At 38.4% G+C, this 24,881-nt stretch overlaps 2 protein-coding genes across 2 annotated transcripts in view; one reads left to right on the forward strand and one right to left on the reverse strand.

Moving 5' to 3' along the window:
* Window positions 1–24,881, forward strand: part of MACROD2 (mono-ADP ribosylhydrolase 2) — a 2,155,137-nt gene that overhangs the window by 1,592,375 nt on the left and 537,881 nt on the right. The window contains exon 8 of the mRNA XM_054574077.1: window positions 18,491–18,564. Within this exon, the coding sequence (XP_054430052.1) occupies window positions 18,491–18,564 (74 nt within the window). The remainder of the gene's footprint in view (window positions 1–18,490; window positions 18,565–24,881) is intronic.
* LOC129070577 (Y-box-binding protein 1-like) lies at window positions 5,967–9,104 on the reverse strand. The gene is given in 3 exon segments (XM_054573532.1): window positions 5,967–6,587; window positions 6,590–7,297; window positions 8,915–9,104. Coding segments are annotated over 3 exon segments (1,296 nt in total). The 3' UTR covers window positions 5,967–6,189.

The following is a 24,881-nucleotide window of genomic DNA, read 5'->3' on the forward strand; positions in this document are numbered from 1 at the left end:
ATTTGTCCATTAAGTCCATTTGATCTAATGTGTTGTTCAGTTCCACAATCTCCATGTTGATGTTTTGTTTGGAAAATGTATCCATTTTTCACAGTGGGGTTTAAGAATCCCCTACTATCAGTGTGTTGCTGTCTATATCTTCCTTGAAATCTTCCAAAGTTTTCCTTATGTATTTGGTGCTCCTATTTTGGGTGCATATAGGCTTACAATGTTTATGTCTTCTTAATGGATTCTTCCTTTGAGTATTATGAAGTGTTCTCCAGGGTCTCTTTTTTATGGCCTTTGTTTTTAAATCTATTTTATCTGATATAAATATTGCTATCCCAGCTTTTTTTTCTTGTCCATTTGATTGGAATATTTTTTCCATGCCTTTACTTTCAGCCTGTGTAAGTCCTTTATTCTGATGTGGGTCTCTTGTAGACAGCATATATGCAGGTCATGCATTCTTATGCATTCAAGCTACCCTATGTCTTTTGATTGGAGCCTTTAATTCATTTACATTTAAAGTTATTATTGATAGGTACTTATTCATTTTTTCCCTTTGTACCTGTGTTCCTCTCTTTCTGACTCTTTTTCTTCATCTTCTTAAAGAAGTCCCCTTAGCATATCTTGCAGTGCTAATTTGGAGGAAATGTATTCTTTTAGTCTTCTTTTGTCTGGGAAACTCCTTATTTCACTTCTCTTTTTAATTGAAAGCCTTACTGAGTAGGTACATCTTGGTTGCAATCTTTTGCTTTCATTACTTGGAGTATTTCTTGGCATTCACTTCTGGTTTATAGTGTTTCTGTTGAAAATTCAACTGCTACCCATAGCGGGGGCCCCCTTTTATGTTACTACCTGTTTCTCCCTTGCTGCCTTTAAAGATTCTCTTTTTTGTCTTTGATATTTGCCATTTTAATTATGATGTGTCTTGGAGTGGGCCTCATTGGATCCCTCTTGAATGGGACCCTCTGTGCTTCCTGGACTTGTGTCACTTTCTCTATCCTCAAATCAAGGAAGTTTTTCATCATGACTTTTTCAAACATGTTCTCTATCCCTTCCTCATCTTCTTCTCCTGGTATCCCTATTATATGGATATTATTACATTTCAGATTGTCCTGCATTTCCCTAAATGCCTCTTCATTCTTTTTTAGTCTTTTTTCATTTTCTTGCTATTTCCGGGAGCTTTCTTCTACCTTGTCCTCCAGCTCACTGGTTCTATCATCTTCTTCAACTAGCTTGATTTAGATTTCTTCTACTGTGTTCTTTAATTCAGAAATTATATTTTTCCTTTCCTCCTGGCTCTTACTGATAGTTTCCATGTCCTTTTTCATGCTGATAGAGTTTGCAGTAAGTTCCTCATAGTTTCCCTGTAGTTTTTGGCAATTCTCTCAGAGCTCACTGAGCTCATTGAACTTCCTTAGAACCATTATTTTGAACTCATTATCAGAGAGTTTACTTGTCTCTGTTCCATGCAGTTTTTTTCTGGGGATTCCTCCTTTCCCTTTAATTGGGGTGGTGTTTCTTGTCTTCCCATTAATTGTGAGATTCTTCTTCTTCTTTTTCTTCTTCTCCTCCTCCTCCTCCTTCTCCTCCTCCTCCTCCTCCTCCTCCTCCTTCTTCTTCTTCTTCCTTTTTGCTTCTGCTTCTTAAATTGATCTGTCTTGAGTCCCTGACTTTGTGGTGTGAACTTCTATGGTAGGAGACTGTTTCATTTTTTTTCTTTCTGGGTCTGCCTCTGATGATGTCAGCTGTTGACCCTGTCTGACCTTAGGCAGTCTGTTGAAGACCCAAAGGAATCTATTGTCTGTGGCTGTCTCCTTCTGTTGTTAATATAGTTACTCTGCACTCAGCAGCCCAGCTTAGGCATCACAGGGCAGGAAAGAGTCCCTCCTGAGGACAAGGCTATTGGGTCCTCTCACACTGCTGCTACTCTGGGGAGTGGTCTGCATGAGCCAGATGGCTGCTGCTGTATGGGGGAGGAATCAGCACTGGGATCCCGCTGGCTACTCTCTCCATTCTCTCCCCAAAGCCCCCATCTCTAGTCCCTCCTCAAGCACTTCTAGAACACTCTGCACCCCCCTTTTCCAGAGATCTACTATCTGTGAATGCCATTCTGCACTTAGCAGTGGGGCTTAGGCACCACTAGGCCAGGGCAGAGTCCCTCCTGGGAGCAGGGCTATTGTGTCCTCTTATCTGATGTCACTCAGGGCAGTGGTCTTCCTGAGCAAGATGGATGCTGCCATATAGGGGAGGAGTCAGCACTGGGATCCTGCAGGTTATTCCCTCTGATCTCTCCCTAAAACCTCATTCCCCAGCCTCTCCTCAGGCGTCTTCAACCCTTCTTCCCTTGTCCTTGCTGGAGCCCAGGGTAAGTGGCTGCAAATAAAAATTTATGTTTTGGCCCTTTAAATGGCTCTTTGCATCTCCAGCCACCCATCTCTGGCAGAGAACAACCCTGCTGTTTTCACAGCTGGCTGTTATCTCTGTACTTTTTGGCCTCTGGTGCTGTAGGCTAGAGATCTCTGCTTATAGTTTAGACCCCAGGAGGATCCAACTGGCCATTGTATTATCCCTCTGATGCTGCAGCCTGTGGGCACCCAGCTTACCTTCTTGAGTGTCTACTGCACTCCTTACTGGTCAGGTTGTGCTAAAATTTATTGTCCCATGTGTCTAAGGTTATAAGGCTCTTCTCTAAGTATTCAGTTTTTTGTTCCAAGTGATTTCTCCACAATTTAATTGTAATTCCAGAATAGTCCTGGAAGGAGGTCAGGTTGACTTCCATTCATTCCTCCAGCATCTTGCCTTCCCCTGAATAGCATTCTTGAACCTTTAGGCTTTCCTTCCATCTTTCCCCTTTCTCTCATCTTTTAGTAAATAAAGTAAATACCCATGACCCTCCAATAAGGTGGGAACTCAGGGCACCAACCCCTATGCAGTAGAAAATCCATGTACAACTTTTTTCCAATTTTTGTTTTATTGTTCAGATACAGTTGTCCCCATTTTCCCCCATTACTGTCCCTTTCCCTACACATCCCCCACCTTCCTCTTTCAATCCTGTTCCCTGCCCCCATTGTCTTTGTCCATGGGCCCTTTATAAATGCTCTTTGACTTAATGAGGGAAAGAAGGAGAAGGGCCAAGCTTTCTTTTAATTGTATTTTTCAACTGACATTTAGTCCCATTATACCCTATCCCCCCTTGCAATCACCATATTTTTGTCCATGTCCTTGAGGCCTTTTACCTTTTCTCTTGATTCCTCTATCCCCTAAACTCCCCTGCCCCAATATAACTGTCATCCTGCTCTCTATCTATGAGGCTGTCTCTATTTTGCTTGTTGGTTCAGTTTGTTTATTAGATTTAACATATAAGTTAATTAATGTGGTATTTATCTTTCTCTGGCTGGCTTATTTCACTTAGCATAAAGTTATCCATGTCCATTCATGCTTTCCTGAAGGGTAAAATACTTTCTCTCTTTTTTTTTATGGCTGAGTAGTACTCCCTTGTATAAATGTCCCATAGCTGTTTTATCCACTTGTTTATTGATAGACACTTGTACTGCTTCCATATCTTGGCAGTTTTAAATAATGCTGCAATGAACACAGGGGTACCTATGTTCTTTTGAACTGAATCAGTATTTTGGGTTTCTTTTTGTAAATTCTCAGAAGTGGGATTGCCAGGTCAAAAAGCAGATCCATTTTTTCATTTTTTGAAGATGTTAAAGATCTGTACTCAGAAAAGTATGAGACACTGAAAAAAGAAATTGAAGAAGATACAAAGAAGTGGAAACACATACCATGTTCATGGATTGGAAGAATTAACATCATTAAAATGTACATACTACCCAAAAAAATCTATAGATTCAACACAATTCCTATAAAAATTCCAATGATGTATTTCACAGAAGTAGAACAAATATTTCAAAAATTAATATGGAATCACAGAACGCCCCACATAGCAAAAGCAATCCTAAGAAAGAAGAACAAAGTTGGAGGAATCATGCTACCTAATATGAAACTATAGTTTAAGGCCATAGTAATCAAATCAGCATGGTATTGGGATAAAAACAGACACATAGATCAATGGGATTTAATAAAGAGACCAGAGATAAACCCACAATTTTATAGTCAAATAATATTCAACAGAGGAAGCAAGCACATACAATGTGGCTAAAGATAGCTTATGCAAGAGATAGTATTGGGAAATTGAAACTATGACCTCTGTCTTAACACAGAAATTTTTAGAACTATTTATTTATCTTTTGAAATGTCTTTGAAAATGAGGTTCAGAATGATGTCTTCCAGTGGCCTTTAATTACATCAAATAATGCATTTTATCACAAAAATTATATCAAATAATGCATTATTTTTAATTATAGTCTTTGTCCCTAAGGATGCACTAATCTTTTTTACAATCAGAAAAAGTGTGACAGCATTGTAAATAAAGCCTATCAAAACACAAAGCAGAGTTCTCACCAACTGAACCAGTCCTATTTAATGGAACTCCACATGCTAAAATCAAGGGACTAGTTCAGACAGACCTTCTAAGTGTTGCAGCTGAGGTCTATCTTAATATTTCAAACATAAAAGGGAGAGGTTATCCACACTGAGGTTCATCAAAGAAGGAGTTGGTCACTGAGAAGCTTTTCAGAACAATTCCTTGAATTATGAGGGCAGTTCTCAAACTCAGGTCTTTGGGGAATTTGACAAATCATTGAAGAGTGAAAGCAGCTCATCTTCTTCCATACCCTGCTGGTCAAGGTTAATGTTTCTGGGAACAATGAAGGCAAAGTTCAGTGTGGCTCCTTTAGGAGAATCTTGCTAAGGGCTGTTTAAGTGAGAGCATAGATGCCTCTTAGGGAATAAATGATTCCATGCTTACAAGTCAGTGACAGTTGAAGTTAAGGGACCCACCCTCTGTGCTGACGTGTCCCTGAAAAGAGATATTGTGCTCTCTCTCAGCTTGAGGGTGATAGAAAACAAAGAGGTATTTATTGGACTTAACCCAAGGGAACCTAGCTCTTATTCTTCTAGGCCATGCCTTTAGGTCCTGCCAAGGTCAGTCACATGCACAAGGGGTCTTGCATGACAAGCACCAGAGAATAGCAGAGAATAAATTCCTTTCCAGTCCTCCAATGTTCCTAAATACAGTATGTTCTCATGTTCCCAAATATACCATGAGACTTTATTGAACACCGTTTTGTTTGGAACACTGAAGGTCGAAAGGACAATAAGACAGACAACAGCCCTGGCTCATGGAGTTTATATTCCTGTGGGGTAGATTTAGGGTAACCAAGCAGATGGAACCGATATTATTTTAGATTGCGAGAAGGGCAGCAAAAGCATTCTGCAAGACTAAGTGAGGAGCTTGGACTTTGTTCAAAAGTCAAAGTGTGGAAGAAGCCCCTGGGATCTCTTAGAATGGATGTGACATGATGTCCTTATGTTTAGAAAGATCTCTGGGTACCAGATCCATGTACCATAGAATGCCACCGGTTCACAAAATAGAAACTAAATTTTCATCTTTATGCAGATCCCAATATACATCTTTTCTCCTCATATGTAATGCCCTAAATGAACTCCCTTGATTATCCCTGTGGGGACATTTAAAAAAAAATAATGATTTTAGAAAAATAATATTCTAAGTGATCCTATGAGATTTTTCATCTTCTCTCATGAGACTTATTCGAGGGTAGTAGGAACAGCTTGCATAAGTCAAATTTGTGTCATGAGCCATTTCTCAGGTCATTATTATAATTCCTTAAGCAAAAGATGATTTTTCTTTTTTACACAAAGACAATTATTTAAGACCTTTATTAACAGGTGCTTGCAGTTTGTTGACTTTTTTGAAAAAAATCAAGTTGTAAACTTTTATTACAAATTAAAAATGAGGTTCTTAAAAATTTCAACTTGACCAGATATGAAACAATTTAAAAACCTTTAAAGGTGTATTGAGAAAAACCAGGCTTATTTAAAAAAAAAAAAAAACACGTTTGTCATTACCAAAAAGAGACGTCTTTAGATAAAAATAATAAAAACCCCATGCTGCATAGATAATGCAGATAGTTCTAGTCATCTGGTCAACGGGCAAAAAGCAAGCACTTAAGGTCTTCAGCTCCCATCTTTTGTTCATTTCTTATTGCTGGAATTTCATATTCATTTCTTCTTGTTGGATGACTAAGCCGGATGATGGTAGAGATGGTAAGGCGGCATTTACTCAGCCCCGCCCTGCTCAGCCTCGGGAGCGGACGAATTCTCAGCTGGTGGATCGGCTGCTTTTGTCTCTTTGCCATCTTGTGGTTTAGGGTTTTCTGGGCGTCTGCGTCGGTAATTGAAGTTGCGGCGGTACCCACGTTGAGGTGGCTGCTGACCTTGGGTCTCATCTCCTTGATTTTCCTTATCTTCTTCATTGCTGTCCTCTCTAGGCTGTCTTGGGTGAGGAGGGCCCCTGCGAAATCGTGGTCTGTAGCCCCGATACATAGTCTGTCTCACTGGTCTACCTTGTTCTCCCGCACCCTGGTTGTCAGCTCCCTTCGTCACTTCTCCCTGCACAGGAGGGTTGGAATATTGTGGTCGACGCCCATAGGGTCTCCGCAGGTAGTAAGGGGGAACCGTGGCCTGCGGTAGGGCCGGCGCTTTTGGGCCCGGCCTTCAGGAGCACTCTCCGATCCCTCATTCTTTTCCCCACTCTCACTATTCTGGTAATTCTGCTGGTAAGTGCGTGGAGGACCCCTGCGACGTGGACAGCGTCTATAATGGTTACGGTCCGCTGCATATTCACTGCTTTGCACTGGAACTCCACCAGGGCCTGTGACATTTGCTGCCTCCGCACCCTTTTCTCCTTCAACAACATCAGACTCCACCGTCTCTCCGTCTCCTACACTGAGAAGGTACTTCCTGGGGTTATTCTTCTTTTTGACAGTCTGGTGTCCAAATACATCTTCCTTGGTGTCATTCCTGTTGATGAAACCATATCCGTTTCTTACATTGAACCATTTTACTGTTCCCAAAACCTTTGTTGCGATGACCTTCTTGTCCCCGCCGGCAGGCGCCACCGATGTGAGGCCGCCCCGGCCGCCGCTCCCTGCGCCGCTGCCCGTGGTGCCGGGCTTGGTGTCGGCGGCCCTGAGGGTGGGGGCGGCGCGGGGGGCGGCAGACGGCTGCTGGGTCTCGGCCTCGCTGCTGGTTGCGGTGATGGTGACTGGGGCCGGCTGCGGCAGCTGCGGGTCCTCCCGGGGTGTGATGGTAACTAGGCCGGCGGCAGCGGTGGGACTGCTCAGGGCTCTCTGGGGTCCACTCTCCGCTCCCGCTACCGATCGAACTCGCAAAAGATGATTTTAAAAATACTGTCAGAAATAGACACTGGAGCTCATAGTTTGAGAAGCTGATGAAGCTTGCATATATTGTAGCCTTGTGTCCTGTAAAAATGTTGCTCATTCATAGCTGCTTTGCAGAACAGAGAAAAGACAACTTGAAAGGAAAACTTCATGTTTCATAATTTTGAAAAAAATGCAATTTATTTATAAAAAAATGTGTATTTATTCTTACATGGTTAAACTTCAGTCACCTTCAAAGTATTGTACTCTCCATTTGATGCAGTACACTTACTGAGAAAATTTTTCTACTGTTTTTGAACTCTATTTTCATGCCTTCTAGTGCTTCTGCCTTTTTTTTTTTTTTTTTTCACCTCTTCCACATAGGCAAAACATGTCCCTTTGAGGACTTCTTTCATTGAGGGAAACAAACAAACCAAGAAAAGTCACTCCAGGTGAGATCAGGTGAAGAAGGACAGTAGGACACAGAGATCATGCCATTTTTGGTTAAAAACTGCTGAATACTCAGCGTGGTATAGGCAGGTGCGCTCGTGAATCACACGCCATGAAATGGGCAAACAGATTAAAAGGATCTTCAAAAAAAATTCACTGAAGCCAAAGACAGCCTCTCAAAACAACACTAGCTGGTACACTGATACAGATGGGTTCCTAGAACACTCACTCAGCAGGGGAAGTCTGTGCTACAAAGAGCCCACCCTCCCAGAAGATAATTCTGTGGGGTGACCTTGATGTTTGGGTCCCTCCTTGAAAGTGAAAGTGAAAGTAACTGAATATAGAATTTATAAGAGATCATTTACTATGGTATGCATGATGTCAAGTGAAATAAAAGAATGGGTATGAAGAGATCACAATGATAAGAACTACAGAAGTTCCCTTTTCTCTTTTCACATTATGAGTAATCCTAGAGATCATGCCAGAAAAGCAGTGTTAGGTTGAATAACAAAGTAAGGGGTAAGGCAGGACCACAGGAAGTGGTGGGATGGCCAAGAAGTTCCGTTGTGAGCCAGTGAGCTTCCAATTTACAGGTCCCAATTATGTCCTCAATGATGGTGCCTAAATGTTGAAGAGTGCAGGTAAGAGTCCCTCCTTATCTGTGGTTTCACTTTCCATGGTTACTTATAGCCAACTGCATTCTTAAAATATGAAATGGAAAATTCCAGATATTTTGAAAGAGAAGGGAGACCACATTCACCTTTTTATAGTACATTTTTATAACTGTTCTGTTTTATCATTGTTGTTAATCTCTTACTGTGCCTAATTTATAAATTAAGCTTTATCAGCGGTATGTATGTATATATAGGAAAATAATAAAGTACAAACATACAGGGTTGGTACTATCTGCAGTTTCAAGCATCCATGGGGGGTCCTGGAATGTATCCACCTTGGATAAGGAATGATGACTGTAACTGTACCATAAGAACAACCAACTTTTGTATGTTCCCAAGGGACTTCTTGTGTCCCACCCGAATTCTGCAATGAAGGCTTTAAATGGGAGACTGGTGCTTCCACTTGAGATGGAAGGCAAAACGTTAATTATGGCAGGTCTATTGGGTGTGGCCACCCAGGAGGCACTGAGCTCTGCACTCTGAAACAAGCTTTCTGACCATGCTGGTCCTCCACTTTGACTACCTTCTTTTGAAGTTTGAAACACTTATGCACCAGGGCTGGAGTCTCTGAAGGAGAGGGGTTAGGGTAGTTCCATCCAGGTATGGAAGAGGGTATGGACGAGGGAAGTAAGGCAGACCTTGGCTTTGGCACTGTCTCTACCCCTTGCTTGAGTTCTCCCAGAGTCATTTGTCCTTTGCTATACAATGAGAAAGATTACATATATATCCTGAAGGGAGTTTTGAGGATTCAAGTTATTTTATGTGGAATCCAGAGGTTGCAGGGCTCCTAAGGACAGCCAAGACTCCCATCCCATGCCCACCCATGGCCACATGCAGTATCATTGCTCCCTCTTCAAGCACATATTTGTCCAAACCACAGTAGTGAGCAATACTGAATTTACTATTACTAAAGCTTGCATAATGCAACCAGAATGTATTTTGCATACCTTTTGGCAGTATATCATACAAATTCAAATTAATCCTCTTTTACCAACTACTTCCTCAATACACTAAAGTCACTGTCCATTTACAAACCAACCAATTCATCCTGTTTATTCTTCTCCCTTCTTAATTTCATCGACATATTTTTTTATTGTGAAAGTTAAATAAGATAACACATCTAAATGCTAAGTAGTGACTTATGCATAGTAATTGCTCAGTAAATGAACAATAGCCATAGCAGCAGCAACAACAATAACAATTTCCTATTGTTTCAAGATTTCTGTCTCATGGGGCCAGATTTATATGCTAGTATGAGCCTAATCTATATGACCCAAAGTAAAATATTACTGTGCTTTCATGCTTACAATCAGTGAGTTCCTCAATTCTTTCTCCCATGTCATTAAGGAATTTGTAAAGCATTTCTCTCCTGTTTTTGTGCCAGAGATTACAACTGTCAGTATAAAGGTACTGTTAATATAAGACACGGCATAATTTTCTCAAGTTCATGAATGTATGTTGATAATTCTCAGAGTTTGGCTCCACCCCAAAAGCTGACTCAGAGGCAAAGGTTTGGGTACAAGTATTTAACTTGGGAGATGACTTCAGGAAAAGGAACAAGGAAGACAGGCAGGACAAAAAAAGCCAAGAAAGAGTGCGTTATTGAGCAATTTGCCACTGTGGACAACTGGAGAGTAATCCCAATGGTCAACTCTGGACAACTTAGTAAAATACTCACCTCAGCACTACCTCACCCAAGGGGTGAGTGAGCTGGGACATTTATCCACCATTTCTCATTAACCCTGGGTTGAAGAATACAAATGGTAGCCTTGATTCCCTGACATTCTGGACTTCACCAGAGTGAGCTCTGGATGCCAGAGAGAGCCCTCAGTTAAAAAGACCTCAAGTGCTAGAAGCTGTAAGTCAAGCCAGTAAACAAGGATGGTGCATGCCAAGGGAGTACATGCAGGGCATGGCCAGCATCTGCTGTGGTTATTCCCTTATTAATATGCCATATTGTGTGTGTGTGTGTATGTGTGTGTGTGTGTGTATAAAACAAAACCTGCCTTGTCCTTTTAAACAACAGCTAAAACTCCACCATCTTAATGACAGGCTGTAGGCACCTCCCTCTTAACTCACTGTGGTACTTCTTGCTCTCTGACAGAAGCCAACAATGCCCTTCTTAGCATCCTGTGGCCATGCTCACTGTGGTAATGGGCCAGTGCCACTCTCATTACTTCACCTGTTTTATCTTCTGTGAAACTCAGCCTTTAGCCAGGGCTGTCTGAGTGGCTGCTCTAGCAAGTGCTTAATGGTGACATTCCTTCAGATCATTTCTCTCAAGTAATTTGACTTCATCATGCTATCAGAATTGCTTTTATGGGTTGGAAGTTGGAAAGGCCTGGAGGGGAAGGGGTTGGCAAAACTGTTTTGAAATTTAAAAATAAATAAATATATGCCCTATACTTCCTCGTGTCCACCAGAGAGCCTCAGGATTGGTGAGGAGTGGTCTGAGGAAAACACAACTCATCTCACACTATATTCTATTTTACCTTAGCTTGTAAAGTGTGCTGTTTCATGTCCCTTTGGTCCCCTCGCCAGAACTTTTGAGCTAAGATAGAAAAATATTATCCTATAGCTATAGTCTAAAAAGATTAAGGAAAGTGTACCTTTGCATTGATGGTCAATGTTGATAATCCCAGTTCAGCTGATGTTAGTTTTTCAATAAATCCAGTAGTATGTCCCTTTAGGACAGTCAGAGCTTTTCATTAATGCTGAAAACCCCAAATTTAGTAATGACACAATATTTTTATTTTACTTAATTCTGTGTGTAAATAGAAAAAAAAAAGAACAGCAGCATGTTTCCATATTAAAGACTTGATGGGGAGGGAGGACTCCAAAGAGGACATGAATTTAATGTACAGAGTTTAAGGGAGTTTAACTTTAAAAAAAGATATTGCTTCTAACTCCTGGATATTTATAGCAATTCAGTAATAATTTGGTGCTTATAAGCAAGTGAAGGTTGGTTAGTATGGCAACGATTTGCAGTGTATGTGGGGATTTAGGGTTCCATAAAATGGCTAATATTTTATCATAACATTAAGCCAAGAACTCTGAGGGATGGGATGAGAGTATGCACTAAACGCCCTTTGAGGTAAAAACCACTACAGAAGAAATTGTGAATCTGAAAATAAACTGATTAAGTGCACATATACTAGTTTCTACATTTGTGAGATTTCCCTGATCATTGGTCTCTCGATTGCTTTTTTTGTTTTTTCTTACAACTATTAGAAAGATATCCATAGTTAAAGCAGAGGTGACTCATGGTAACTGGGCTGAAAGAAGATGTTGTGGGAAAAAACAAGAGAGAGAGGCCGTGGGTAGACAGTAACGAATAGGTGGAGTTAACATTTTAAACCATGGCTTAATTATACCTGGTATTATATTAATTATGACGTTTTAATAGTATGACTTTCTTTGAAATAATTGATTTAATTCACTACCATATGCTTCTTTATGATATGGTAATCTACAGCTACAAGAAGACCCTCATTGTAAGTTTAAAACAAAAGTTGACCCACTGTTTCTGCCTCCAACAGGGCAGTTTTACTGGCAGTGTTTGTTATATCTTTATTTTAGTAGGCTAGGTTAGATTTTTAGTAGAACATGTTTGAACTTTTTATCAGGAGAACAAAATTATTTTCCAAATGGGAACCTAAGTACTAAGTTAAAGATATGGGGGAATTATCAACAACTGCAAAAGAAAAAAAAATAAAGCTAGAGCGGAAAATTGTTTGTGGCAAGGTCCATACACCAGATTTACTCTTAATTGTGCTGAAAACACTTTCGAGAATTCCAACAAATAGTTCAGTGGCTGGGTAGAATCTTCAGTGAGTCTCCAGTGCTGTATCTTTCTGCAATTTGAAAAGGAAATATCTGATCAATAACTGAGCTCAAGGAAAATGTATAATGAGTTATTTGATGTACCATGGATAAAAACCATTGCAAATTCAACTTGCTGTTTCAGTTTTTCCTCTTTTGTTTAAATTGTCTGTATGTTCTGTTGAAAAACAATTTGTTTTCTCTGGGGTAGGTACTCACCGATGTGTAGGGAGAAAACAAGCAAGTCATGAAATGAATCTGAGCTTCTAGCTGTAAAAAGTGTTAATTATCTAATCATGGACAAAACCAAAGGGGAAGAGTTGAGGGAGGGAGGGGGCAAGGGAAAGTGATGGCGGGGGGGTGGGCAGAGACAAATGTATTTGAAAAAATAAATAAAGAAATTTTTTAAAAAGTGTTAATTATCCTAAACCTATCATAATGGCTTTAAATGTGGTCAAGAAAATAGATTAGTAGGTACATCCTGATGTGTTAACTAAACCAAATAGATAGATACATTATTTTAAACTTTCATATATGTTTGGTGGGAGTTTAAACTGTAAAGCTGCTTGGAAAACCTTGGCAGAATTTAAAAGCATTAAATATCTACATAGCCTATGGTCCAGTAGCTCCTGTTCCTGGTTATAATCTCAACAGAAACAAGTTCTTATGTTTATTAAATGACATGTATGAGAATGTTCACGGCAGCTTTATTCATAATAGCTTCAAACTAGAATTGACCCAATTATTTGTAATACCAGAATGGATAAATAAACTGGAATATTCATACGATGGAATACAACACTGCAATGAAAATGAAAGTGCTCTTGTTATAAGTAACAACACGGATAAATCAGGCTGGCAAAATGTTGAAAAAAATATAGACAAAAAATGTGCACATTGTATCTCCCTGAATAAGAAGTATAAAAACAGACAAAATTAACCTGTGATAATAAAGGAGAGAATAACATTTCCTTCAGAAGGTAGATATTGACTTGAGACAAGGAAGTTTTCTGGGACATTGAAAATGTTTTTAATCTGATTTTGGTAATGGTTACATGTATGTACGTATATATATATGTGTGTGTATATGTAAAAATTTAACAATTACAATACAAAAGTAAAGAAGAGAAATCATGTTTACATTGTATAAGTCGACTTCAATACTTACAACAAATTTAATTTTAATAATCTATCCTAATCAATATGGAACTAAGCTTGGAATGCTAGTAGAAGCACAGATTCTACGAACATCTGGGTATACCCTTCCCAAAAAAACTCTCTGCACTCCTGGCCCTAAATTATTAGAGGTTTCTGTAGCCTCATTGACTCTCATACTCGGAAGAGATTTTTTATGTCATCTAATTCAATACTTCATTTGAAGCATGTCTACTGCCTTCCCTCTGGGTGGCCATTAGGCTTTTGTTAACAAAAGTCCCTTGGAAAACAGAATGCAGTTGTGACCTGAGACCAGCCTTACTGTCATCAAGAGCCCATCCTTTGGCAAAAATGTGTCCTTGTCTATCGATTGGTTTTACATATAACATTGGTGTCTTGCAGTTAAGCAGACAAAGGATTGTGCTGTTGCTGTTTACTCTGAACATCATAGTTTATGTTATATATATATGTATATGCCCACTGAGCACAGGTATACGAGGGAGGACCCCAAAACACAAAAACTATCTTATGGAGGGCAGGGCCCTTGTAGTATAGGCTTCCCCTGCCAGGTGAGTGTTCCAGCAATCATCTGTATCAGTGTACCAGCTGGCATTGTTGTGAGAGGCTGCATTTGGCTTCAGTGAATGTTTTTTGGAAGACTCTTTCAACACATTTGCCCATTTCGTGATGGGTGCACACCTGCCCACACAGCAGCTGAGTGTTTAACAGTTTATTTATTTATTTATTTATTTATTTTAATTTATTTTTTCAAATACATTTGTCTCTGCCTCCCCCCCACCACTTTCCCTTGCTCCCTCCCTCCTTCCCTCCCTCAGCTCTTCACCTTCAGTTTTGTCCATGAGTCCTTGCTATATGTTCTTTGACTTTCCCCTTCCCTTCCTTTTCCCCGCCCCCCCCCTCCTTCCCTCTTGTCTCTGTTGGTTTCTTTCCCTTTCAGTGTTGCTGGTCTTATTTTCCTTGCATCTTTGTATTGTTGGTTAGGTTCCACTTATAGGTGAGAAATACAGTGTGTTCAACAGTTTTTGATCAAAAAACTGTCTGGCCCCTGTGCCCCATCCTCCCTATCCACCCCAATTCACCCCAAGCAACTTATTTTTGTTTTCCCAGATGAAAAGAGTGCTCAAAGGAAAACTTTTGCCTACGTAGAAGAGGTGAAAAAAAAAAAACACCCTGCAGAAGCAATAAAATGCATCAAAATTGATGAGTTCACAAATTGTTCCTAACAGTGGAAAAAATGTCTCAATAAGTTTATTGCATCAAATGGAAAGTACTATGAAGGTGGCTGAGGTTTAAACATTTAAAAATAGAAGGCAGAGACAAATGTATTTGAAAAAATAAATAAATTAATTAAAAAATAAAACACATTTCTTAGGGAAAAAAAGAATAAATATACTTTTTTTATAAATAAATTTGGCTTTTTGCCCCCCTCATATTTTCAGAAATATGTCTTGATATTTCTCTCTTCTTTTAATTAATTAGAGCATATCTTTTGATTAGGAACTATTTTTATCTTATACATCTTCTCAATAGTTTTTTTTTTTCCCCAGGGATAAAACAGGATAATGCAGATATGTCATTTCTGTTTGGACATCTTCGCAGAATCCCTTCACTCTCCCCAAACTCTAGGGCTAAACAAACATTTTCCCAGCAGTCATCTTTTTTCTGTTATCAATGCAAAAATTTATGAAATCTACAATCCATTAAGTCATTTAACATATATTTGTCTATCATCTTCTGTGTGCCAGCAATGTTTTATGGATACAAAGATACACAAAAACAGGTATGGTATCTGCTCCTTAGGGCTTTCACTTCTATTAATATGATTAATTAAATATTTACATACATAAATGTAAAATTGCAACTGTGATGAGTTTCCGTGAGAGAAAGCACAACATAGGGAGTCATCAGTGTCAGAGAAGCCTTCCCTGGAGAAGGACTGAGCAGAGGACTAATAAAAGTTACAAGAAGCTAGGAAAAGAGGACAGGAATGTCATTTCAGGAAGGAGAAACAATGAGAAAGGCCTTTTGTCAAGAGGGCCAAAGGAAACATGCCATATTTAAAGGACAGAAAAAAAAAGCAGTGGAACTGGAGTTGTAAAATCAGAGAGCGATACAGAATGGAGTGAGCCTAGAGAGATAAGAAAGAGACACATTCAGGGAAGAAATGTTAGCATTAATTTTGGGAGTGTTTTGAGGCTTCAAATGCTTGTAAAGGGCATTTCTTGGAGAGTAGCTGAACAAAGAAATGAAAGAGAGAACAGGTTTAGAGAGAGGACTGCTTTAATTAGTAATTTTTGAATGGAAATAGTTATTGTTGAAAATAACCAGGTCAAGGACCTGGCAGGCCAGGTGTTTGGTAGGTCATTTCCTGGAGGCTGAAATCATTCAGGGGTTATGGCGAGCCTTGAGGTGGAGAAAACCATAACTGAGTGCCAGAGGCTTTGATGAATGTGGGGAAATGACCAAGAGGTCACAAATAATTGAGAACTGACCATTGTTGCCATGGTTCTGTAAGAACTTATATAATTTCCCTGTGGGGAGTTACATCTTCTAAAGGTTAATATTAATGGCCATCACAACTGAGTGTGATTACAGAATTTATTAGTTTTATGTAGCCCTATAATTTTATGATTTAAGTACTTCTTAAATATATCAAAAAGTTGGAAAAGAATTTTCCAGGGAAGAGAACAAACAAATAAAACTAAAGAGTAAATCTAGAAAGGCCCCTTGGGGAATAGAATGCCAAGCCTGGGGAATAGAATGCCAAGCCAAAAGAAAGTTTATTCTGTAGGAGCTGGAACGTCAGCGAAGGCTGTCATTGTTTGATGTAAGCTTGCAGTAACTATACTTCAGTAAAAATCACCTGCCGTTGGTGTGCTAGATAGATTATAGAAAAGGAGATGACCAAAGGAGCATAGTTATGAATAGACTGCAGTTGTTAGGATGGGGCAGATCAGATCTTGAATGAGATCAATCAGAAAAAAAGGTAAGGAAGGGGTGGTGTAAAATATGCAGAGGGACTCAGTCACTAGCTACCAGAAAGGAAAATAGTCATAATACTGTAGTGACTAGTAGAGAATTAAAGCCAAATGCAGAAACTAGAAAGTTAAGAAGTGGTTTGTTTTGCAGAAGAATGCATTTTACATTTCTGGTTCTGTAGCACATCTAGGGGAGGTATTCAGGTGATTACAAATGTAGGTGTTAAACTCGGGGGAAAGGTGAATTGAACAAGCCTCAAGTGCTTAACTGCAAACCACAAATACCCATTCTCTTCTCCTTGTTTTTCTTCACCACCCACAGGTACTCCGGCTGCTTTCTTCCCACTTCACTTTCCTTTATCTTTTCTGTTAATTCCTTGCTTCTCGTAAGCTTACTTCTGAGGACAATGTACTTCAATCCCCACTTTATAGTTCCCTTCCCAAAACATTCTTTCGTTTCCTAGAAAACTTTCCGGTCCTTCCCTAGACCTCTCATCTGGGTCCCCACATCTCTAATGCACTTGGCATGCTTTATTGCTGTTACCTCTTGTCAATTTCCTACTCCAGGCTTTGGGCATTAGAGGACAGGGACTCTTTAAATGTCTATATATCTACACTCTCCTGGTTCAATAATTTGTTTAATGAATTAGCTAATTGATTAATTAATTAACACATTTTCCAAATTTGAAGGGTTTTATGTTTTTAAGCCTTCATTTAGGAAAAATAAAAAGGATGGAGGAATTTAAAACAAATCTACAATCACAAATGTCATAGATGAATTTACAAAGTTTCAAGTACTTTTGTATATTTTTTCACATGACAGCAGTTCTCTCTGTTATATAATAGTGCTTGAGTGAAGCTTTGACACATGGATGAATCTCACAGACATTATAATCAGTGAAAAAAGGAAGACATAAAAAGTATATACCATGCTATTCCATTTAAATGAAATTAGAAAACATAAAACTAATCAAAAATGATAATGTCAAAATCAGATTTACTTCTGAGGCATAGGGTATTGACTGGGAAGGGGCAAATTAGAACTTTCTGTAGTGCTAGAGTGTTCTTTATGTTGATCTAGATTTTGGTTAAATAAGTATACAGCTATACTTATATAATGTATTAAAAGGCGTATTTAAGATTAGTGTACTTTATATATGTATATATAATTCATGAATAAAGAATATCATAAGAAGTCTATTAAAAAAAAGAAAAGCTATGGAATTTTGATTAGGAAGCCAGTGAGGATCTTAAAGAGAGTAGTTTCAATAGAATAGTCAATCCCATTTCTTCTTTCTGCTTCATGAATTATAACATATAAGGTTATTCATTCATATACTTTTATACCTGTTGGCAGAATGTCTGATGATTCTGCAAGTTCAGGAATGTGTTCAGTTTATGTAAGCTAAATGGACACTGTGGATGAGTTTTTTAAATTCTAACATGTGCCCATGCTCACTGGGACATAGTGTAAGTGTGTCAGTTTTCCTACCCTTCTAAAATCAAAGCCATATTACAAGATCTGGTCAGTTCATGTTGTCTTAATCTCAAACATCATTTCCAATAGCCCTAAGTAAAGCAGGCATTACCTTCTTTGAACTCTGATAATAGCTTTCAATGGTGTGGCTCTTTGGCCAGTTGTTAGTCCTGTCTTGTGTCAGTTCATTGATAGAGTACTGTTGACTTTGTGGCCTTGGGTCAACCATGTATATTCTCTGAGCCCTATTTATTCAGTTTGTAAACTGAGAGCAATAAACCTTAGTTTGATCACTTCTTATGAGAAAATTATATGAAATTGTTTTGAAAACAATGAAGCAAATGCAAATATATGTTTAATTGATATTGTTGTAGAATTGAAAAGACAAACACTTTAATGCTTTTAGCTTTAGATTGGTGTACAACTAGCCTCAATGCCTTGTTTGTAGGATCACAGTCTTCACATCTGTGTGCACTTTACTAAAACCTGCCTTCCACAGCACTAATTGGTTGAATTGAATACTATTTAAATGAGAAAAGTCCATTATCATACTATGAATGACTTCTGTATTGCCTTCAGTTTTTCTTGTTTAAAATTTGTTGTATTCTGATCTTCACTTAGGTTTCCCGAATGAGCCTGCTGCAGTGATTGCCCTCAGCACCGCTAAGGAATGGCTAGCCAAGAATCACCATGAGGTAGGGAAAACAACACAATCGCTGAACATTCAAGATGGTGTAATTTCAGCATTAATTTGAAAAAAGCAGATAAATCTATTTTAAAAATATCAAGTAGATCTAGTTATTGGGCCAAAGCTAGCTGACCATGCATGCTTCATGAAAGTCACATGGGCGGTTATTTTCTTATAACTAATTTACTGAAAGGGTTATATTAATTGGCTTTGGTGGTGAAGATGGACAAAGTAACTGGATTCATTTAGCCATGATCTCATTTTTTACATATTTAAATAGTATACGTTTTGTTTGTAAGAGAGAGAACAGGATGGATTTCATTAAGATGAAAAATAAGGGATTGTCCTGTGCTAGTTTCCTTAAAGAGTTAAATTGCCTTGGTTGACAGGTGATTCCTGGTGTAATAAATTTTTGGCATCCTGAGTTTTCTTTATTTATAATTAATCACTTCCAAAAAGTGACTTCTCAGGGTGAGATTGGTGTGGGCTTGGATAATTGATAGCTAAATAGTCACATAGGATTTTTTATAAAACTAAATGTTTCCATCAGAGTATTCATCATGTATCCTATTTTGGTTATTTAATAAATCTTTGGGATATGTTTAATGATGAATAGGAAAATTACTCAAGTAAACAAAGCAGCACAATAAGTAGAGACACTATGAAGCTTAGATGTCAGAGGTTTGGCAATTAACATATTATAATAGAAAATAGGTTTCATATAATGCACAGTCTTGTGTCTTTTCTTCTGATTTTGATTTTCTCAGGTTTTCATATGAGTGCTATAAAGATTTTTGTTCCATTTATGGTGGGCAATGAATTTAGCCATCTCCTTGGATGGGAGATGGATTATTTGGAAATGATTGAGTTTGGAAATACACTATGGAAATTTCCTAATGAGAGATAACTCTTATGCCTTTGTGTGTTTAAAGAAACAACAGTGTAATTTTCTTCTAATTATAGTAATTTCAGTATTTCTTAAACAGATATAGACATTGTTAAGCTCAAATAGAACTGAAGACCAAATGGCAAAACATGTGCAATTTACTGCTTGCTCTTTATTTTCCTCCCACTTTGAAAGGTATACATATGAGGTCTGTCAGGGAAAAGTCCAACCATTGTTAATATAATGAGAACAATTTGCACAACACTGATGTTCTGCAAACCGTCCTGGCAGCCAAGAAGAGTGGACTGGAATGTCCATGCATGAAAAATGATGACTTCACTACTACTAGTCAGTGGAGGCAGTAGACACTGTTGGGTAACCATGTGCCCTGGGTGACCATGGCATTCAAAATACTGAGTGAGCAGAGCAAAGAATCTGCATGAAATTTTGCATTACACTTGAACATTTCTTCTCAGAAATTGGATGATTCAGAAGGCTGCAACTATGGGCAACTGGTGATCAGCAGCTTCATCACGACAATGCGTCCATTCATACATCCCATCTCCTGCAGAGATTTTTGGCAAAACATCAAATCACCTAGGTGACTCAGCCCCCCTACAGTCCAAATTTGGTGACCTGCTACTTCTGGCTTTTTCCAAAACTAAAATCATCTTTGAAAGGGAAGAGATTTCAAACCGTCAATGAGATTCAGGAAAATACAGTAGGGCAGCTGATGGCAATTGGGAGGACTGTGTGAGGTCCTGAGGTCCCAAGTTACCTACTTTGAAGGGGACTGATGAATCATTGTCCCTTGCACAATGTTTCTTGTATCTTGAACAAATGCCTCTATTTTCCATAGTACCCGGCTGGATACTTTCTGGACAGACTTCATACGACAACTTCAATTTAGAGATTGATTTGAATTACCTCAGAGAAACAGAATAAAGAAGTCTGATACAGCCAGTTTGCAAAACATATCTTTGTCAAGTATTATTTTCATAACAATCTTATGAAACATCTGGGATAGGCATTGTTTCCCTTATCCTCATGTATAATAAAACACATAAATGATGTACTCAGGCCTCCAGGGTCACAGGGCTGAGAGAGCCTAACTCAGCCCTCCCAGCTCCCACAGCCATTCTTCCTTGGAATGCTCCTGAGCAAGAGAAAGAATTTTAATCCCTTTGAAAGCAGGTATCTTCAAAATATCTCTTGCTCATAGTAAAAGCTCCTTATCTAGACCATCTGCTTTGCGAAAATGTGGAGGGTTTCATGAGTAAAAGCTGACTTAGTGTATTGGCGCATATCTTTTTTTCACTAAAATAATAGACTGCTCCCCACCAATGGAAGTTCACATTGTCATCATGGCATGGGATGGAAGTACACATAACCACACAAAACATCAAGGAGGTAATAATGAGGAGCAAACCGGATGCATGCATTTATAGCTCATTGATGAGTTCTACTGAAGAATTTCCTCTAGTTAACTATTCATAGTTACTTTCCATATAAATTTGTTAGCTTAACATTTTCTACTTAATGGCCTTTGCTCTAATTTCCTTGCTAGCCTACTCTGTCTTTGAGTCTTGGGTCTATTCTAAAAAAAAATATAGCTAATTTGAATTAAGAAACATTCAGTTATTGGTATTGTAACATACTCCATGCTAATTCTCTTTTAAAAAGCTTCTTGCTTCAATAACTTAAACAAATTAAGTTTTACTTAATAAGTGATTTAAAAGTGGTAAGACATGGATAATAGCTATACAAATTGATTAGTAATATTTTTATTTGGTTTTTGTTCTGTGATAAAACAAACAAGCTAGGTTAAAGATTTATGAAAGAGCATTACTTCTTAGTCAGTTGTCTATTCATTGCAGTATTATTTTGACATCCTGATTGTTAATTTGATAAATATTTGTTAAATACCACTAAGCACAAGAAGCTATTCTAGATACCAAGTACAGAACACTAAAAAAACTCAATTTTTACCCTATGATGTTCATAGTCTAGGAAAAGTAAAACATAAATTAAACATATGAAGAAATAAGACAGTTCAAAGACTACTTTGCAAAATAAAACAGGTAATTGGATAGTTAGTTATTGGAGGATGTGGTTTTAGATAATATAGAGCCTACTCTGAGGACAAAATCTTGGAACAAAGATTTGTATGATGGGAAGGAGCAAGCCAAGCCACACAGGGATCTTGAGATAGAACAACCACAAAGAGGGAACAACAAGAGAAAAATCCTGAGAGAATGAGTTTACTGTTTGCAAGCAATGGTAAGAAGAGAGACTGTGGTTAGAGCAGTGAGATAAAAGAATGGCAGGAGACAAATTTGGACAAGTAGGTACAGGCCATATCATAGAGTGCTGAGGTTCATTGAGAGACTTTGATTTTATTCTAAGTATAATTGGAAGTTGTTGAGGGTGTCAGCAAAGGATGGCATAATTGAATTTACCTTTAAAATGACAAAAAAATGTCTGGCTGCTGCTTGCAGGATGAGTGGATTCTAGTGATGTTAGAGTAGGAAAGGGAAGACTGATTAAGAGGCTCCTGCAGTAAATCCAAGCAAGAAATGAGGGTACTTTGGAATATAGTGATGGTGGAAGAGGAGGTGACAGCATTATGTTTGGAATATATTTTGACAACAGAGCCAATGTAACTGGCAGTCGTTTTAAGGTAGACTAGCTTATACTAAAGTTACAAACAACCTCCAAATCTCAGGGTCATAGAACAGCAAAGGTTTAATTTTTGGTCACACTATTTGCATATTTTGAGTCAGCAGAAGGTCTGGTTTAGTCAGGTACCCAGGCTGATAGATATTCTACTGTGTGAAACATCTTCTATCAGATGATCAGAAAAGACAGGCAATCAAGTAACAGCTCTTAAATCCTTCTATAAATGAATGGTTCATATAATGTTCCCTCACATGTCATTGTCCAGAGCAAGGCACTAAGGGGACAGGGAAATGCCACTCTCTCATATGTTCAGAATAGAGACAACTGGATATCACTGACAGTAATGGTGGCTATCATAGTGCTAATCAGATGAGGTATATAAGGAAAATAAAAGAATCAGAAATGAGCACTAAGTTTTTGGTATGAGCACCTGGGTTAAGTTTGGTGCATTTACTGAGAAACTTGGTAGAGGGACATGTTTATATTTTAAACAAATAAAGAAAATAAGAATTATGTTGCAGACAGTTAAGTCTCAGATGATTTTAGATATATAAGGAAGATTTCAAATAGATTGTTGGCTATTTGAGCCTGAAAATGAGAAATAAGTCAGCACCAAAGACATGATAAATTGATCAGATTATCATAACTAACTCAGGTTTGGGTCTTAGTTTGAGCTTAGTTGCAAGAAATATACATACTTTCCAAATAACTTTTATAAAGGAAGCTATAGTGCATAAATAAACTATATAAAAAATTCTTGAAGTTCAAGGTCTAGAACTAGAGCAGGGTCTCATGAGTGACTGGAATTACAAATGATACATCCAAGAAGAAGTATGGCAGTTCATTTTCATTCTTCGCTCAACCTCTCTCACTCCCTCTCTCAATTCTCTGTTTTATTATTATTATTTTGTCCATTATCTTTCCTACACATTCATCTGCTTACCATGGCCCCATCATGACTGTGTCTACCCTTTCATGGGCCAATCAGCCCATGAGCTTGGTGGGCAAATTTGCATCGTCTGGGGTCTTCAGCTGGTCAGGTCCTCTGAAATTTTTGAAAATAGGGAGAATACAAGTAATGTGACTCTTTTATCAGCCACCATATTTTCCTCAGTCAGATAGGTGAATAATTCAAAGGTACACATATTCATGACTTTTGACCATAAATATTTGATAATGTTATGTGATTAGTGAGCCTTCATATTTTGCCATTTACTTACTATTTAATTTCTAAACCCTCAGGAAAGAATACTTCTTTTCTTTTCGAACACAATAATTGATCTAATTCTACATAAGTACATTAGTCACCCCCAACGTGTATGGCTAAATATTTTTACCTCCAGAGACCTGACTGGAGCAGTTAGGCCAAGAAAAATCATATTTCTGTCATCCACCATCCACTTGTTTCCTTTGCACAATGTCTGAACTGTGAGGAGGCTATTGTTACCACATATTTAAGGGTACACAGGGACTTGAGGGAACCCTGATGAACAAATAGTACAACTGGGCCTAACTGAGTGGCTATAACAGAAGAGATGGAATAGCCCTTTAATGAAAAGAGAAAGGAGAATCCTCAAGTGAGTATATCAGGGGCACAAAAAATGACTTACTAGAACTAAAAGCTATAATGACTTCTGATTGAAAAATTGAAAAAGAAAAAAGAATATTCACTACCGAGAATTGAATTATTGCTCTGAGAAGACCAGAAAGATGAATTATCTTACAACATAGAACAGAAATACAAAGAAATGGAAATTATGACTGAAGAGATAAGATATGTGGCAGAGAGACCCAGGGATCAAACGTGAGGTAGGCAAGGTATAAAGGTTACCCACTGGCATTTTTGGCTAAATTAAGAATTAAGATCTTCTGAGTTCAGAAAATCGAAGGAAAGAATATCAGTTTGCTATAAAAAATTGACAGCATGTGGCATAATAACTTTTCCATAAGTGCCCATTTTTCTCAAGTAGAAATTTTATTACAGAGACAAGTGAGCAAAATAAGGGGCCTTCATGAAAATGAACAGTAGAAATGTAGCCCGGACTCCTAACTAGGAGTGCCTGCTATGCGTTATTATCTGCAGTTTTGTGCATTCCTCATTTTTCATGCAGTCTAAAAATATCATTTCTTGTGAAATAGTGATCCCCCCTCCAAAGCTCTGAGTCACCCTTTCGTATCTGGAAGCTAGCCTAAGAAATGTTTTCTACAGTGCCTATTCTATTGTCCTATACACCAAGGGACTCATATAGCATCCAGCTATTGATCTCTGGGGCAATGTACATAGTATTTGTAATGTTCAGGAAGTGGAAGAAGAAAGGTATGTCTTTTACTTCTAAAAGCAATGGCTTGATATTGTGGGGTATTTCCCCATTACGGAGGTCATGATCAGTGATTTAAAATACCACAAAGAAGCAAGCTTCTTGCAGCAAAAAGCACGTGTGCTAAATCTTCTGGGAACACATTTTTGTGTAACATATCTCAGATAAAGATTCTGTGCTAGAAAATTGTTGGTTTCCTGGGTAATTTTAAATATGAAAGCCCTAAAGTACTAATTGGGCCTCTGTTGTAGTGAGACAAAAACTTGACCTACCCTCTTCCCCCTGCTCCAATTATGAAGCAGCAGATAGATGGGCAGAAGCGTAGCATTCTGAGAGGCTCTAACTAAAGCTGTGACTGTGTATAGCCATCCAGAGGTGAGGCTGTGGCTCATCTGAGACCAGGCCCGAGCTGTATCTCTGCACGTCTTTGAAGATGGCATT

The sequence above is a fragment of the Pteronotus mesoamericanus genome, unplaced genomic scaffold, assembly GCF_021234165.1.
Source record: "Pteronotus mesoamericanus isolate MK-2021 breed Mesoamerican mustached bat unplaced genomic scaffold, CSHL_Meso_final contig_25, whole genome shotgun sequence".
In the NCBI taxonomy this organism is placed as follows: domain Eukaryota; kingdom Metazoa; phylum Chordata; class Mammalia; order Chiroptera; family Mormoopidae; genus Pteronotus; species Pteronotus mesoamericanus.